This window comes from Salminus brasiliensis, chromosome 1 (assembly GCF_030463535.1).
Source record: "Salminus brasiliensis chromosome 1, fSalBra1.hap2, whole genome shotgun sequence".
Lineage (NCBI taxonomy): Eukaryota > Metazoa > Chordata > Actinopteri > Characiformes > Bryconidae > Salminus > Salminus brasiliensis.
This window is the reverse complement of record NC_132878.1, coordinates 97,742,640-97,760,075: the sequence shown is the minus strand read 5'-3', so window position 1 is coordinate 97,760,075 and position 17,436 is coordinate 97,742,640. Positions and strand designations below refer to the sequence as shown.

General features: G+C 43.8%; 1 protein-coding gene across 1 annotated transcript; it reads left to right on the top strand.

Moving 5' to 3' along the window:
- The first annotated feature begins 496 nt into the window (after positions 1-496).
- ppox (protoporphyrinogen oxidase) lies at positions 497-15,661 on the top strand. Its single transcript, XM_072692543.1, has 13 exons — positions 497-571; positions 1,669-1,778; positions 2,560-2,694; positions 3,467-3,582; positions 3,739-3,871; positions 4,034-4,178; positions 4,634-4,827; positions 5,386-5,449; positions 6,155-6,273; positions 6,375-6,488; positions 8,055-8,204; positions 12,661-12,703; positions 13,270-15,661. The coding sequence occupies exons 2-13, from the start codon at positions 1,692-1,694 to the stop codon at positions 13,401-13,403; spliced, it is 1,434 nt and encodes a 477-aa protein (XP_072548644.1). The 5' UTR covers positions 497-571; positions 1,669-1,691; the 3' UTR covers positions 13,404-15,661.
- Positions 15,662-17,436: the final 1,775 nt, after the last annotated feature.

Sequence of the window (17,436 nt, the reverse complement as noted above, 5' to 3'; positions counted from 1 at the left end):
TTGTGCTTCCACTCTGGCCACTTCATTAGAAACACCTACCATGTGCTTTTACTCACTGGCCACTTTATTAGAAACACCTACCTTGTGCTTTTACTCACTGGCCACTTTATTAGAAACACCTACCTTGTTCTTTTACTCACTGGCCACTTTATTAGAAACACCTACCTTGTGCTTTTACTCACTGGCCACTTTATTAGAAACACCTACCTTGTGCTTCCATTCACTGGCCACTTTATTAGAAACACCTACCTTGTGCTTCCATTCACTGGCCACTTTATTAGAAACACCTACCTTGTGCTTTTACTCACTGGCCACTTTATTAGAAACCCCCACCTTGTGCTTCCACTCTGGCCACTTTATTAGAAACCCCTACCCTGTGCTTCCACTCTGGCCACTTTATTAGAAACCCCCACCCTGTGCTTCCGCTGACTGCGCGTCTCCAGAACAGCAGGTGGCGGCAGAGCGCGTCTGCTGTGGAGTTCGCTGAGCAGAGGGAGAGCGGAGAGGCGAGTGTGGGAGTGCAGGCGGGGGGCAGTGGAGCAGTGGAGGGCTGAGAGAGGGTCCAGCGCAGGTACAGCTCTTTATTCTTCATTATTTATATCTGGAATCATATCTGTTAATAGGAGCAGAGGTGCAGCCGCAGCTGGAGGGTCTCGGGTGGTCTGTTGGTCTGCGGGGTGGGGAGTGAGCAGACAGTGAGGAAACACACACATCCTCACCTGTATAAATACACTCATCAGATTATTCACTCTTTACACACTCCTTAATGCAGGAGTGCAATGTCAGAAATGTTAGTTCATTTATCATTTATCAGTGTTTTGGTTCATTTCCTGCAGTTGACACGCGCTCAGGTGAGCATGCTCAGCTGACCTGGGTCTTACCTGTGCACCTGTTCACTTCTCCTACGTTAACACACACACACACACACACACACATTTACTGCAGCCATTTATTAAATATACGAGATCAGAGGCTATTATTATCATTATTCTCCTCCTATATGAAGAAGTCAGGGATTATTAAATGCTGTTATTGTGTTTATTTGCTGTGTTTGGGTTTATTTCACTCCTGAAACCATTAAAAAATAAAAGAATGTAAATATTAATAAGTACAGGGCAGGTAAATGGTCATTCCTCCCTCTGCCCTCGTGCTGTGAGTGAGAATGCAGTGTGTTTCCTCCTGATAAAGAAGATAAAGACACACCCTCATACACCCTCATACACCCTCATACACCCTCATACACCCTCATACACCCTTCTAACCGCCCTACTCACACACACCCGGACCGATGACGCTGCCTGATGCCTGAGACACGGTTCTACCAGAGTTCTGAGAAGAGTTGGGCTCTAGAACCTGCTTTTAGAACCAGATCATTAAAATGGTGGAGGGATACATGCTGCAGGGTGTAGTGCGGCTACAGAAAGTAGTCCCTAAAGAGAACTGGATTAGTTCAGATTCTCTATTCTTCACTATTTTACCTTCATCATCATCATCATCATCATCATCATTCCATATAAAACTCAGAAGACTCGTGTTGTAGCTGCACTGGTGGGTTTAGATAGGAGATAAATTATGGGCTGTATCTGTGGTGGTGGTGTTGTCATGGCGACCGACCCCTGCTTCCATTCACCTCGGTTTGTTCTTTGTACTGGTTGCTTGTGTCTGCAGGTGTGTCTGTGAGGGTGGTCTGAATGCAGAAGACCGTGGCTGTTCTGGGGGGTGGGATTGGGGGTCTGTCTGCTTGCTACCATCTCAGCAAGAGCTCACAGGTGTCTAAGGTAAGGTCTATACACTACTTTCACTTATACATGTACAGGGTAGGGGTTTCTAATAAAGTGGCCAGAGTGAAAGCACAGGTAGGGGTTTCTAATAAAGTGGCCAGACAGCAGAAGCACAGGTAGGGGTTTCTAATAAAGTGGCCAGAGTGGAAGCACAGGTAGGGGTTTCTAATAAAGTGGCCAGAGTGGAAGCACAGGTAGGGGTTTCTAATAAAGTGGCCAGAGTGGAAGCACAAGGTGGGGGTTTCTAATAAAGTGGCCAGAGTGGAAGCACATGTAGGTGTTTCTAATAAAGTGGCCAGTGAGCAAAAGCACAAGGTAGGTGTTTCTAATAAAGTGGCCAGTGAGCAAAAGCACAAGGTAGGGGTTTCTAATATAGTGGCCAGTGAGCAAAAGCACAAGGTAGGGGTTTCTAATAAAGTGGCCAGTGAGCAAAAGCACAAGGTAGGGGTTTCTAATATAGTGGCCAGTGAGCAAAAGCACAAGGTAGGGGTTTCTAATATAGTGGCCAGTGAGCAAAAGCACAAGGTAGGGGTTTCTAATATAGCGGCCAGTGAGCAAAAGCACAAGGTAGGGGTTTCTAATATAGTGGCCAGAGTGGAAGCACAGGGTAGGGGTTTCTAATATAGTGGCCAGTGAGCAAAAGCACAAAGTAGGGGTTTCTAATAAAGTGGCCAGTGAGCAAGTAGGGGTTTCTAGTCTATTAGAGGGGACTGAACACCTCCTCGTCTGCAGTGTGGTGGTTTTAATGAGCGTGGGTTCTGTGTCTCTGGTCCTGTAGGTGGTGCTGTTGGAGGCGAGCGGGCGCTGTGGAGGGTGGCTGAGCTCCACACGGAGAGAGGACGGAGCTGTGTTTGAACATGGACCCAGGGGGGTCCGGCCAGCCGGGGCTGCAGGGAAACACACCTTAAACATGGTATTAATGAGTCAGCTATTACATCTGGAGTCAGGCTCGCTGGAGTCAGGCTGAGGATCTGAACATCCACTATACCACACTAACAGCAGACACTGAGATAGTGCTGTTTATAATATATATATATATATATATATATTGACTTCTGTAGTATGTATATTTATTTATTACATATATTTTATTATGATAAGTTTATGATATAAAAAAATATATAAAATATATTTTTTTCTATTTACATTCCTTTTTTTGGTCAAATAAATTATAAATAATATTTATAAATTATTATAATAAATATAATTCATAAATTATAATTATAAATACAATTTTGGATGTTAGTATAAATAGGTTTTATTCTACAGTAAAGCTGTAAAAAAGCTAAAACAGCAGCAGAAGATTAGAATTTTACACATTTATCTAAAACTCTGCTGCTTTTATAGAGTCAAATATGTTTATTCCAGTCTTCAGAACTCTGCTGGTTATGAACTGTTCAAATATTTAAAAAATAAGCAGCAAAATATGACATTTTTTAAAGATGCGTAGCATAAAAAATAAGCAGTTCTAAAACATAAGATTAGTTATTTATTATTATACTGCTTAAGTATTAATAATTAATGAATAATTAATAACTATTAAAATAAATGTACAAATAAACAAATAAACGTAATAAAAATGTAACATTAAAAGTAATAAATAATAAATAAATATGTTTACGTTTACTTTGTGCGTCAGCAGCAGATGTAGCAGTGTGGGTTTTGATGGGCGGTGCTGTGTGCAGGTGTGTGAGCTGGGTTTGGAGAGGGAGATCTTGCCGGTTCCTCACGACCACGTGGCCTCGAAGAACCGCTTCCTGTATGTAAAAGGACAGATCCACAGGATGCCCTCGGGACCCAGGTACACTCAGCTCTCTGGTCAGTGAGCTTGACCTTACGTTGATGACCAGCCTTTATATAATAATAGGTCTCTCAGGCTGGTATGTGTGATGTGCTGAAGGTGGGTGTGTTTGGAAATAAAGGGGTTAATTCTTCTGGTCTTCTGGCTGTGTTCCAGCGGGGTGGTGCGCACCGTGCCTCCCTTCTCCCGTCCCATAATCCTCAGTGTGCTGAAGGAGGTTTTGGTCAGTAAGGGGGAGCAGGAGGACGAGTCCGTGCACGGGTTTGTCACCAGAAGGCTGGGCTCTGAGGTGAGCAGTGGCTGTGAAAGTGGTGAAAAAAAAGTCCATTTGGACCAAAATGGTAAAAGAAACGAAAACGAAAAAGTGTGTGTGTGTGTGTGTGTGTGTGTGTGTGTGTGTGTGTGTGTATATATATGTTGTGCTGACCTCTGTCCCTGTCTGTGTGGTCAGTTAGCAGATATAGCGATCGACGCTCTGTGCCGTGGTGTGTTTGCGGGGGACAGCAGGAAGCTAAGCGTCCGCTCGTGTTTCCCGCCGCTCTACAGTGCGGAACAGGCCCGGGGGTCCGTCCTGCTGGGCATGCTATTGGGGTCCGGTGAGTAAACCAGAGAGGAGCTGTCTGTCTGACTGACTGTCTGTCTGCCTTTCTTTCTGTATCCGCACCTGTCTATATCGCTGTCTGTCTGTCTGTCTGTCTCTCTCTGGCTGTCTGTCTGTCTCTCTCTTGTTGTCTGGCTGTCCATGTATGTATCTATCTGTCTAACTTTCTGTCTGTTGTTCTGCCTGTCTGTCTGCCTTTCTGTATACGGATCTGTTTAAATCTGTCTGTCTGTCTGGCTATCTGTCTGTCTCTCTTTGTCTGGCTATCTATGAACTGTGTATCAAAATTTTTCTCTGTCTCTGTAAACATCTATCTGTCTGTCTGTCTGTTCATGTTTGTATCTATCTGTCTAACATTCTGTCTATTAATCTGTCTGACTGTCTGTCTGTCTGCCTGTCTGTCTGCAGTGAAAAAATAAATCATTCATGTGTTTCTGTCTTGTGTTGTAGAGAAGCGCCCCCCGGTGGTCCACTCTGCGTTGGTGCATCGGGCTCAGAAGGAGCGGTGGGCTCAGTGGAGTCTGAGGCGAGGCATACAGGCGCTTCCCGAAGCCCTGGAGGAGGTGCTGCGAGGGCGGGAGCGGGTAGAGGTGCACAATAACGCCCCCGTCAGGAGATTGGACAACACGCCGGCTGGCTGGGAGGTGAGTCAGACCTATTGAAGCGATGGTTAGATTAGACGTCTCCGTCTTCACCCTGATCATTCCTCTAGGAGTTAACCGATGCTAATTGACTAAAAAGACTTCCCAGAAGAGCTGAAGCTGTTATAGCTGCAAAGAGCGGTCTGATAGCTGCTGCCCAGGTCATCAGAATTAGAACCCTGACTCTGTTCTACAAAGCCAAGACTGGACCAGCCAGCTCCTCCGTACTTGATGGCGATGGTCAAAAGCTGATCTGCACCGAGAGCCCTTCCAGCTTCAAGTACGGCTCGGCTCGACCCACCATCCTTTAAGATCCACGGAAGACGAGCGTCCACACTTTTTACTGTCCTGCACCGAAGTGGTGGAACGAGCTTCCCCTGGGTGTCCAACACTCGCTGTCTTCAAACCCAGACTGAAGACCCTCCTCTTCTGAGAGGACTGAGTGTGTGGAGGACTGTGTCGTCTGTAGAGTAGAGTCTAGAGTCTAAGATTAGAGGATCTTCTGGACTCTTGTCTGGTAACATTGGTGTTCCTCTGATTGTCTTTTTGTTTGGGTCTCAGATCAAACTGGAGGACGGAGGCTCCCTGAAAGCCGATCATGTGATTTCTGCTCTACCTGCTTCAGGTAAGCTCCCACACCGCAAGCTCCCACACCTCGGCCTGATCAGTCAGCGCCACTGATCCTCTTGAGCCGAGGTTTAGGACGACTAGTGCTCTGCAAATCTGGCAGTTAGTCTTGTCCAGATGTGCAGTCCGCTTCAGATGTGCAGATATTTTTTTGTTGTTGTCTGTTTATTATTAATCATATTAGTCTTCTTTTTGTTTTATTTTGTTAAACTTTATTTTGTGTTACTTTGATTAATATTCTTATTTTTGTTTTGTTTTTTAGTTATTTAATAGTTATTTTTATTTATTTTAGTTTGTTTAGCTTCATTTTAGGAACAATGTTAATTTTGTTTTAAATTGTATTGTTTTGTTTAGTCAACAATTAAGTCTTAATTTGATCATTTTATTTAAAAGTTCATTTTTAAACTTTATACAAGAAATAGAAATGAAATAGAAATGAGTAAAAATGTTAAATATATCTATATAATATATTTTGAAAATATATATATATATATATTATTGCTTTTTTTGTTTTTTATTTTCTGATGCCATGTACACTTGTATTTATTTTTTTGTATGTTATTTATTTGTTGATTTAAATATTACATTTATTATTATTATTATTGTTATTATTTTAGTTTCAGTTTCAGGCTCAGCCTGAATGTATGTTCTGAGTTAAATTAAAGGTTGGATCATTGATTGATGTCCTTTCTGGTGTGTGCAGCTTTGGCCTCTGTGCTGCCCCCTGCTGCCAAGCCACTGTCAGAGCAGCTGCAGGCAATTCCCACCGCGACAGTAGGGATGGTCAACCTGGAGTTCAGCGGCTCTGTGCTGCCAGTCACGGTCAGAAAAGTCACCTCTACACCTCCACAGAAAGTGGAACAGCCATAGTCACTGAGGTGTGTGTGTGTGTGTGTGTGTGTGTGTGTGTGTGTGTTTTATAGGGTTTTGGACACCTGGTTCCCTCCTCTGAAGATCGGGGGTTGTTGGGGGTAGTGTATGACTCTGTCCCGTTTCCACAACACAACCGGACTGGAGAACCCTCAACTAGACTGACAGTAAGGCAACCCACAATACACACACACACACACACACACACACACACACACACACACACACACACAGCTTCCTGTAGTGTATTACAGTCTGTCAGAATGAGCGTGTGGATCATATGAACATTATAGAGCATTATAGAGCGCCCCCTACGCTTCTTGTAGTGTATTACAGTCTGTCAGAATGAGCGTGTGGATCATATGAACATTATAGAGCATTATAGAGCGCCCCCTATGCTTCCTGTAGTGTATTACAGTCTGTCAGAACGAGCGTGTGGATCATATGAACATTATAGAGCATTATAGAGCGCCCCCTACGCTTCTTGTAGTGTATTACAGTCTGTCAGAATGAGCGTGGGATCATATGAACATTATAGAGCATTATAGAGCGCCCCCTACGCTTCCTGTAGTGTATTACAGTCTGTCAGAATGAGCGTGTGGATCATATGAACATTATAGAGCATTATAGAGCGCCCCCTACGCTTCCTGCAGTGTATTACAGTCTGTCAGAATGAGCGTGTGGATCATATGAACATTATAGAGCATTATAGAGCGCCCCCTACGCTTCCTGTAGTGTATTACAGTCTGTCAGAATAAGCGTGGGATCATATGAACATTATAGAGCATTGTATTTAGCTGAGTAGTGCCGTAAAACATGAACAGGGCTGTTTTTTTTCCTTCTCCTGTAAACTTGATATTTTGGAACCAGTCCAGATCCAAACCCACTCTGTCTGGAACACTGAAAATCAGCCCCTCCTCTACCCTTCCTCTGCACCCCTCCGTCTAGTAACAGCCAGAAATGTGTTGGACCAGTGTTTGTGGTCCCTCTGGCCACGAGGAACACCATGAACACGGCAGAAATGGCCTACAGCACAGTACACAACACACACACACACACACACACACACACACACACACACACACAGAAGCCCTGAATAATTCACTCCTGCTCCACTTAAATTATTATTAATTGAATGGGAAAACGCTGAGTCTGGATGTTTCAGCCGTTAGAGGAAAGGCTGGTGTGTGTGTGTGTGTGTGTGTGTGTGTGTGTGTGTGTAGACACACACTGGTGGGGCGGGGAAGTCATTCAGTAAAGCAGAGGCTCTCTGTGTTCCTCTAAACTGCCTGAGCTTTTAAAGGGCCCATTAGTTATCCCACAAGATGACACCTTACACATTAAACTGGACTGACGAAAGTATTGGGACGCCTGCTCAGTCACTGTTTCTTCTGAAATCAAGGCTATTAAAGAGCTGATCTTGCTTCTGCTGGAGTAACTGTCTCTACTGTCCAGAGAAGAAGACTTTCTTCTAGATTTTGGAGTAGGAGCATTGCTGTGAGAATTTGATTGCATTCAGCGACAGTAGTGTTGGTGAGGTCAGGGTATTGGATGTTGACCAGGTCATTTGGCCAAGGTTGCCCAGACTTTTGCATCAGACTGTAGATAGATTGATAGCTAGATAAACTTTATTGATCTTGAAGGAAATTGCAGACATATGCTTAAACTAATTATTATTATTATTATTAATAATATTATTAATATTATTATTATTATTATTATTATTATTATAGGTGATGATGGGAGGTGCTTGGTTTGAGGAGGTTTTCGGCAGTCCTGAAGATGTGACTGAGCAAGTGCTGCTGGATCGAGCTGCTGAAGCGCTGAAGACGCACCTGGGCATCACACACTCGCCTGTATGGAGCAAAGCTGCCGTACTAAAGGTCAGTCTGTTGGTCCTTCTTCAGTAAATCCTGCTGCCCGATGTGTTAAAAAGGCTTATTGGGTTCTTAAGCTCAGTTTCACCCAATGGGCTGTAGAAGCTGCAGTAGTGGGCCCCTACCACCAGGTGGCCTCATGGGTATGATTGCAACAAGATAATAGTTCCTGACCTGAGCCTATAGCAGTTTAACCCCACCCACTCAGAATACAGCTGTTTAGCCCCACCCACTCCGCCGTCAGCAGTTTAGCCCCACCCACTTCAGCACTGGTCAGCACTGTATCAGTAAGACGATATCAGCTGGTACCTGTGTGTGTAGACCACAGTGCAGCACTTGTCCACTGTGTGAGTTGTAGTTCCTCTGCTGGCCACCGGGTGTCCTCAGTCGTCTCTGTGTGTCATTTCACTGTTCCTCGCCCCCTGTCCTGCTCTGCCCTGCTGATCAGCGTCCCCCCACTCCGTCCCTCTGGAAGCAGGCCGAGCCAGAAACGCACACTCTGCTCATATGAACCTGAGCAGATGGCTGGAGACCGGCGCAGTCTGCCCATGTGCCGTGCTGTCCTCAGCCCATATCTGAGCTCCAGGGGTCAGCACACACTCAGCCTGTCCGTCAGACAGGGAGCCGGCTCTGGGTGGGCAGGAGATTCGGAACATTGTAAAGGACAGCAGTGGACCCCCTGCTTTTTTTTTTTTTATGGCACAGTACAGACACAGTATGTCGACATCCATCAACCACATATATAAGAAGACAATATCTGGACAAAAGTATTGGGACACCTGCTTTTTCAGTGTTTCTTCGGAAATCAAGAGTATTAGAAAATATCTCCTGCTTTTGTTGGAGTAACTGTCTTTACTGTCCAGAAAAGAATAGTAGAGGAGCATTGCTGTGAGGATTTGATTGTATTTAGCAACCAGAGCGTTAGTGAGGTCAGAATGTTGGATGGAGCTCCACCATCATCATTCCAGAGAACACAGTTCCTCCACTGCTCCACAGCTCCTCAATGCTGGGGGGCTTTATACCCCTCTAGCCCACGCCTGGCATTATTAGGCAGCATGGAGCCAATAGGGTCATGATGTTCATCTGCTCTTGCAGAGAGTCCTATTCTATTGGCAGTACTTCTCTACACAAGCTATGTGTGTGTCTGTAGTTGTACATCTGTCCATAAATATTTGGACATATATTGTGCATATAGCACACACTTGCTATATATAATGTTGAAGTGAGTGTCTTATTTACATATATACTGATTCTACACATATACAGTTATATAAAATTATATGTTAGTGAGGTCAGAATGTTGGATGGAGCTCCACCATCATCATTCCAGAGAACACAGTTCCTCCACTGCTCCACAGCTCCTCAATGCTGGGGGGCTTTATACCCCTCTAGCCCACGCCTGGCATTATTAGGCAGCATGGAGCCAATAGGGTCATGATGTTCATCTGCTCTTGCAGAGAGTCCTATTCTATTGGCAGTACTTCTCTACACAAGCTATGTGTGTGTCTGTAGTTGTACATCTGTCCATAAATATTTGGACATATATTGTGCATATAGCACACACTTGCTATATATAATGTTGAAGTGAGTGTCTTATTTACATATATACTGATTCTACACATATACAGTTATATAAAATTATATGTGATATAAAATGTAATATATAAAAGTATATAATATATACAATTATATAAAGCAACACTGAGAATTTGATTGATTGATGATTTAGTGATTTCTAGTCCCGCTCTTCTCAGACTGTGCTCCGCAGAGGAGGAGGAGAAGCTGTTCATTTTTCATACTCCTGCTGACTCACATGCATAGTACACAAACTGCCCTCCCCCACCACACACACACACACACACACACACACACACACACACACACACTCTGACGTGATGTGTTTGGATCATTGATTTTTGACACAGCTCTAGTGCTGCTCCTACACTGTCCCACCTTCCCTAGCCTCGCCTCCCTGCAGCTTTCTCAGACGCTAACGCCTCGCGCTCCTTCACTCACAGGGCATGTGAACAGGGCAGTGTGTGTGTGTGTGTGTGTGTGTGTGTGTGTGTGTGTGTGTGTGTGTGTGTGTAGCTGTGCGGTGGTGTGTGCTTGGTCAGCAGGGTGGGCAGGTAAAGGTGAGGTATGTAACTGTGAGTGTGGAGAGGGTCAGTTACGCTCCTCTCTGTTATTCAGTGGCTGCTAGAAAGGATTCAGTGTCAATTGAAATGATTCTGTATCGACCTCAGAGGGTTTAGTGATGGCTATGAATGATTCAGTTTGTGCAATAAATGGTTTAGTATCTACTGTAAATGATTCAGTAAATTCAGTTGGTTTTTTATCTAAATGATTCAGTGACTGCTGTAAATGATTCAGTGACTGCTGAAAATGATTCAGTGGCTGCTGGAAATGATTCATTGATTACTGGAAGTGATTCCGTGACTGCTGGAAATGATTGAGTGACTGCTATAAGTGATTGAGTGACTGCTATAAGTGATTGAGTGACTGCTATAAGTGATTGAGTGACTGCTGGAAATGATTGAGTGACTGCTGTAAATGATTCAGTGACTGCTGTAAATGATTGAGTGACTGCTGTAAAGGTTTCAGTGACTGCTATAAGTGATTGAGTGACTGCTGTAAATGATTCAGTGACTGCTGGAAATGATTGAGTGACTGCTGTAAATGATTCAGTGACTGCTGTAAATGATTCAGTGACTGCTGTAAAGGTTTCAGTGACTGCTGGAAAGGTTTCAGTGACTGCTATAAGTGATTCAGTGACTGCTGTAAAGGTTTCAGTGACTGCTGTAAAGGTTTCAGTGACTGCTGTAAAGGTTTCAGTGACTGCTATAAGTGATTCAGTGACTGCTATAAAGGTTTTAGTGACTGCTATAAGTGATTCAGTGACTGCTGTAAAGGTTTCAGTGACTGCTATAAGTGATTCAGTGACTGCTGTAAAGGTTTCAGTGACTGCTGGAAATGATTCAGTGACTGCTGTAAAGGTTTTAGTGACTGCTATAATTGATTCAGTGACTGCTGGAAATGATTCAGTGACTGCTTTAAAGGTTTCAGTGACTGCTATAAGTGATTCAGTGACTGCTGGAAATGATTCAGTGACTGCTGGAAATGATTCAGTGACTGCTGTAAAGGTTTCAGTGACTGCTGTAAAGGTTTCAGTGACTGCTATAAGTGATTCAGTGACTGCTGGAAATGATTCAGTGACTGCTGGAAATGATTCAGTGACTGCTGTAAAGGTTTCCGTGACTGCTGTAAAGGTTTCCGTGACTGCTGTAAAGGTTTCAGTGACTGCTATAAGTGTTTCAGTGACTGCTGTAAAGGTTTTAGTGACTGCTATAAGTGATTCAGTGACTGCTGGAAATGATTCAGTGACTGCTGTAAAGGTTTCAGTGACTGCTATAAGTGATTCAGTGACTGCTGGAAATGATTCAGTGACTGCTATAAGTGATTCAGTGACTGCTGTAAAGGTTTCAGTGACTGCTGTAAAGGTTTCAGTGACTGCTGTAAAGGTTTCAGTGACTGCTATAAGTGATTCAGTGACTGCTGGAAATGATTCAGTGACTGCTATAAGTGTTTCAGTGACTGCTGTAAAGGTTTTAGTGACTGCTATAAGTGATTCAGTGACTGCTGGAAATGATTCAGTGACTGCTGTAAAGGTTTCAGTGACTGCTGTAAAGGTTTTAGTGACTGCTATAAGTGATTGAGTGACTGCTGTAAAGGTTTCAGTGACTGCTATAAGTGATTGAGTGACTGCTGGATATGATTCAGTGACTGTTGTAAAGGATTCAGTGACTGCTTTAAAGGATTCAGTGACTGCTATAAGTGATTGAGTGACTGCTGGATATGATTCAGTGACTGCTATAAGTGATTGAGTGACTGCTGTAAAGGTTTCAGTGACTGCTGGATATGATTCAGTGACTGCTATAAGTGATTGAGTGACTGCTGGAAATGATTCAGGTAACTGCTATAACAGCATGTTCTGAAGTTTGAATGACCGAGACCATTCTCCCTGTTTTAATTAGTGTGTAACGTTGCTTTAACGTTATTCACACATCATCAGACTCTTCTATCAGATTTCCTGGATTTGGGCTCTTTAAATCGTTTAGAAAAAGTTAGGTGTCCGCAAACTTTTGACCGGCGGTGTATATATATATATATACACAGAGGACCCCGGGGTGCTTCCACTTGTGTTGGTGTTCACCAGCTGCTTTTTACCTGCAGGATGAGTCAGAGTGTGTGTGTGTGTGTGTGTGTGTGTGTGTGTGTGTGTGTGTGTGTGTGTGTGAGAGAGAGAGAGAGAGAGAGAGTAACTCTCATGGATCTTGCAGAAGCTTTAAAGCTCAGAAGGCTGTTCTATAACAGAGACACTGAAGCTATGCACACACACACACACACACACACACACACACACAGGCTCACGGCTTTCTTGTTTACTGTTTATTTGTTTCAGAACTGCATCCCTCAGTATCATGTAGGACACTGGAAACGCCTCGGTAAGTCTGTCTATCTGTCTGTATTTATTTCATTATTTATTTATTAGTTTCCTCCAGTTCAGTCTTTTCTCTTCACTATTCCATTAGTCACTCCCCTGAACACATTAATAATAACCCTGCTAATATGGTCAATAACAACAATAATAACAATAACAACTATAATGTGATATAGTGTGTGTGTATGATCTTTTTAATTGTTATATTTCCAATTATTGTTTATAAGCTTACTTACATATTCACAGTTTATACATTATTGCCTGTAGTAATATTTTATATCTTCATTATTTGTTGTGCTTCCACTGCCAGTCCCATTTTCCTGTTGTTATTGATTATTCATATTTTTATATTTTTATTTGTATTTGATTAATAATTATTGTCTTTCTGAATAATTAATATCTTCACATTCAGTTTTATTCCTATGTTTATTATTATTTTTATGGATATGGTTCCTGTCTGTTTTATTTATCGGTGTTATTGATACTGTTACCTGTCCTGCTGTGGGCCGCAGGGCTGCAGGGACGAGTGGCTGTGTGTGAGGTCAGTAATTGTGCTGATGTCTGTTTCAGAGACGATGAGAAGGTTCATCAGCGACACCGCTCTGCCGCTCACTCTCACCGGAGCCTCTTACAATGGCGTTTCTGTCAATGACGTCATACTCAGTGGACGGGACGCGGCGGAGGGACTTGTGGGGAAAGTCTGAACTGTTGAATTTTGGGTGAAGGCGGTCTTTCTACAGCAGTTTGTGATCAGCTGAAGACCTAAAGGAATACTCCAGCGTTCTCCGAATCAAACCTCCATCAGCTGTATCATCTCAACAGGATTCCCTGAACCTGGAAAACACTGACTCTAAACTCCCTTATAATAGAAGTCAATGGGCAGATGAGTTAAAGGGGTAGTCCAGTATGTATCACTCTGACCTCTGTTAGCAATAGCTGTAGAGTACGATCGATCACCACAGACCCTCATCTCAACACGACTCCCTAAACCTACACAATAACCCAAAATACATCACTCCAAATTTACTTATAATTGAAGTCAATGGGCAGATGAGTTAAAGGGGTAGTTTATAGTATTACATCCTAACCCTTATCAGCTGTATCGGTAGAGTACGATCGATCACCACAGACCCTCATCTCAACACGACTCCCTAAACTAAAAAAAATAAACCCCTAAATTCCCCTACAATAGAAGTCAATGGGCAGGTGCCTTGTCAAGTTTCTGTTATACATGTGTTTTATCTTTATCTCTTGATCTCTAGGTTCAGGTAAGTGTGTTGAGATGAGGGTCTGTGGAAATCGACCGTACTCTCCAGATACAGCTGATGGAGGTTAGGACGGAAAACTCTGAACTACCCCTTTAAAGCATCTGCCCATTGACTTCTATTATATGTAAATTTAGAGTGATGTATTTCGGGTTATTTTTTAAGTTCAGGGACAGGTGTTGAGATGAGGGTCTGTGGTGATCGACTGTACTCTCCAGATACAGCTGATAGAGGTTCGAGTGATGCATACTGGACTACCCCTTTAACTCATTTGCCCATTGACTTCTATTATAAGGGAGTGTCTGGCACCTTCATTATTAGGAGTGTACCGGAGAGTCCTGCAGTGTCAGGAACCACACAGTCCAGTCTATTCGAGACACATGGTTTGAGGAGAGTGTGTGATGATTTAGGTCTGCAGTTAGCACCATGCTGACTGGTGTACATAAGCTTCCATTACCTGTTAGCTACATTAGCTCTGCAGCTCCAGCTCCAGTCCAGGTGAACCAGACGTGTTCCTACAAACTACATTGGGGTTATAAAGGGGGTGGGGGGCTGGTGTAAATCTGAAACTTGACCAGACTTTCGCTTTAATTCTCCCCCGAACGCTAACGATGCTATTGTGCTTATTATGGGATGTTGATTAGATGTTAGTGGTGGACTGTTAATAAAGCAGAAGGTTCGGGTAGGTATTGCAGTTAATGGACTGCTTAGCAAAGGTGTGCAACATCTGTTACACGTGTTTGGTTTAGGAGTGTGTTCAGCTCTGATGCAACACACACACACACACACACACAGTGCTGCTGTACACGTGAAGCATTCAGGCCTAAAGTGGGGCGCAGGAGCGCGGCTGATCTGTGCCTTTCCTCCTTTTATTAGTGTGTGAATGTGAACGCAGCACAGCGGCTTTCCTTCTGAAGTGGCTCTTCTCCGGGTGATTGGTGTCATCATGCTTTTCTGCACTTGTGGGTGTGTGTGTGTGTATGTGTGTGTGTGTGTGTGTGTGTGTGTGTGTGTGTGTGTGTGTGTGTGTAGAGGTAATTTTAGAGCTACTTCAGAACTACATGCATAGAAATACAAACTCATCATCATACAGACGAAGCATTTGAGCTGTGTGTGTGTGTGTGTGTGTGTGTGTTCCCTGCATAAGTGTCTGCCAGACGTTTGAGGACTTTATTTTTCATATTATTACAAATATTCATATTTTCTGTGTTGATTTGCAGTAATTGAACCCATTAAAGAGCTCATATCCTTCAGTCCAGTGTGTTTGATCTTATCCCTCCTTTACAATGAAGCACACTGTGCCTTTAAGACTGATTAATGTATGCAAGTGATCTCTGTTCTCATTGGCTGCCCTGTGTTGTGGCTAATTTAAAAAGCAGTCTGGGTTAAATCTGGCTTGAATGGGCGGGGCTAAACTGCTGTAGGCCAAATGGGAGGGGCTAAACTGCTGTAGGCTGAATGGGTGGGGCTAAACTGCTGTAGGCTGAATGGTGGGGCTAATCTGCTGTAGGCTGAATGGGTTGGGCTAATCTGCTGTAGGCTGAATGGGCGGGGCTAAATCTCCAGCCTGTTGATGGGCAGTGTGAGATTTGAGAACTGAATGGATGAATATGAATATTAATGTGGAAACAGTAGAATGTGTGTTTATGTATTTTTGCCTTTAATATTAATAAACACTGAAGTCTTGATAAATACGAGGTGGTGGGCTACATGTGTATATTTTGTAACACACACTCACTCAGAGGTTTGTTTATATTCCTCTTCCATACATGTAGAGCATATATATTATATATTATATATATATATATATATATTATATATGTACCTATATATAATAATAATAATAATAATATGCCCCAACTCTATTATACATGCACAATATGACAAAAGTATTGGGACGCCTGCTCATTTTCTCAAATCAAGGGCATTAGAAAGAGCTGATCCTGCTTCTGTTGGAGTAACACTCTACTCTCTACTGTCCAGAGAAGAAGACTTTCTACTAGATTTTGGAGGAGGAGCATTGCTGTTAGGATTTGATTGCATTCAGCAACAAGTGCATTAGTAAGTTCAGGATGTTGGATGATGATCACCACCCCACCTCATCATCCCCAACTAACTCCCCAACTCACCAGCCATCATTCCAGAAAACACAGTTCTTCCACTGCTCCACAGCTCCTCAATGCTGGGGGGCTTTATACCCCTCTAGCCCACGCCTGGCATTATTAGGCAGCATGGAGCCAATAGGGTCATGATGTTTATCTGCTCCAGAGGGTCCTATTCTATTGGCAGTACTTCTTCTCTACAGGGACTAGACAAGCTGTGTGTGTGCATTTGCACATCTGTGTCAGCAATGAGTGCAGATTAAAGTAGCTGAATGCATTCATTAGAAGTAGTGTCCACAAACTTTTGGACAGATTTGTATGTGTTGTACCAAAAGAAAGTAGAGCTTTTGGGTTTATTGCAGTCAGTGTGAAAACACACACACACACACACACACACACACAGCCTGCTCTGAATGAAATGTGGAAACACTTCACGCTAGATGGAAAATTCGGTGTCACCTTGAAATTGGGTTTGTTTGCAGGCGAGTGATTGCGGCTCGCTCTTCCTCGAGGCTCTTGGACAGCTCTGTGATTGGACTATTGGCAGATGATGAGAGGATGAGGGGAGGAAGAGGAGAGGAGGAAGAGGAGAGGAGAAGTTGAGCCCCGTCAGCGTCGCGCTCATCCTTTTGTTCTTGTCCTTGTTGGTTTTGTGCTGAACCCGTCACAATTGATTTCCCGTGGAGGAGGAGGAGGAGGAGGAGGATGAGGAGGGGCCCTGTCTGCCTGCCTGCCGATTCTGACATTCATTGTTTTCCATTGTTTTGTGAGTCCTAGCGCTGGCAGCTGTTGTCCTGAGGAAGACTCTTAGCCTTGTACTTCTTCTTCCTCACCTCTATCCTTTATTTACACAAATCCGCAAATGCAGACACCTGCATGTTGCCACAAGGGGGCGCTACACCAACTGCCAAACCTGGCTTTGTTGTCGTGAACTCTCGCTGGACTGATTCACCCAGTCCTCTGCTGTCCACATGTTCGAGCACTCTCTGATGTAACCTCTAGCGCCCCCTACTGGGTGCTCGGTACGTACTTGTAGTATATTGATTATTCCACAGCTGAGAACTGGGCAGGACGAGGACCTGAGGCGCTTTGATGAGGGTCTGAGCACGGTGGTCCAGACGTCTCCCAGTCAGCTCCTGGTCGGCAGAGGTGAGTAACTACCAACAGTGGCCCAAGGAGGGACGGATGGACCACCGATTGATGGCGCCCCATCCCATCCTAGTTCTACTGCAGCACAAGAACAGAAGTGTTTAATGATGGTTACAAGAACAACACACAGTGATGCAGCGCCCCCTGCTGGGTAGAGGGCTGTTTAGCTCCAGAACAGTCAAAAGTGCCCATGCTAACACCTGTCCACCACTGAAAGCACC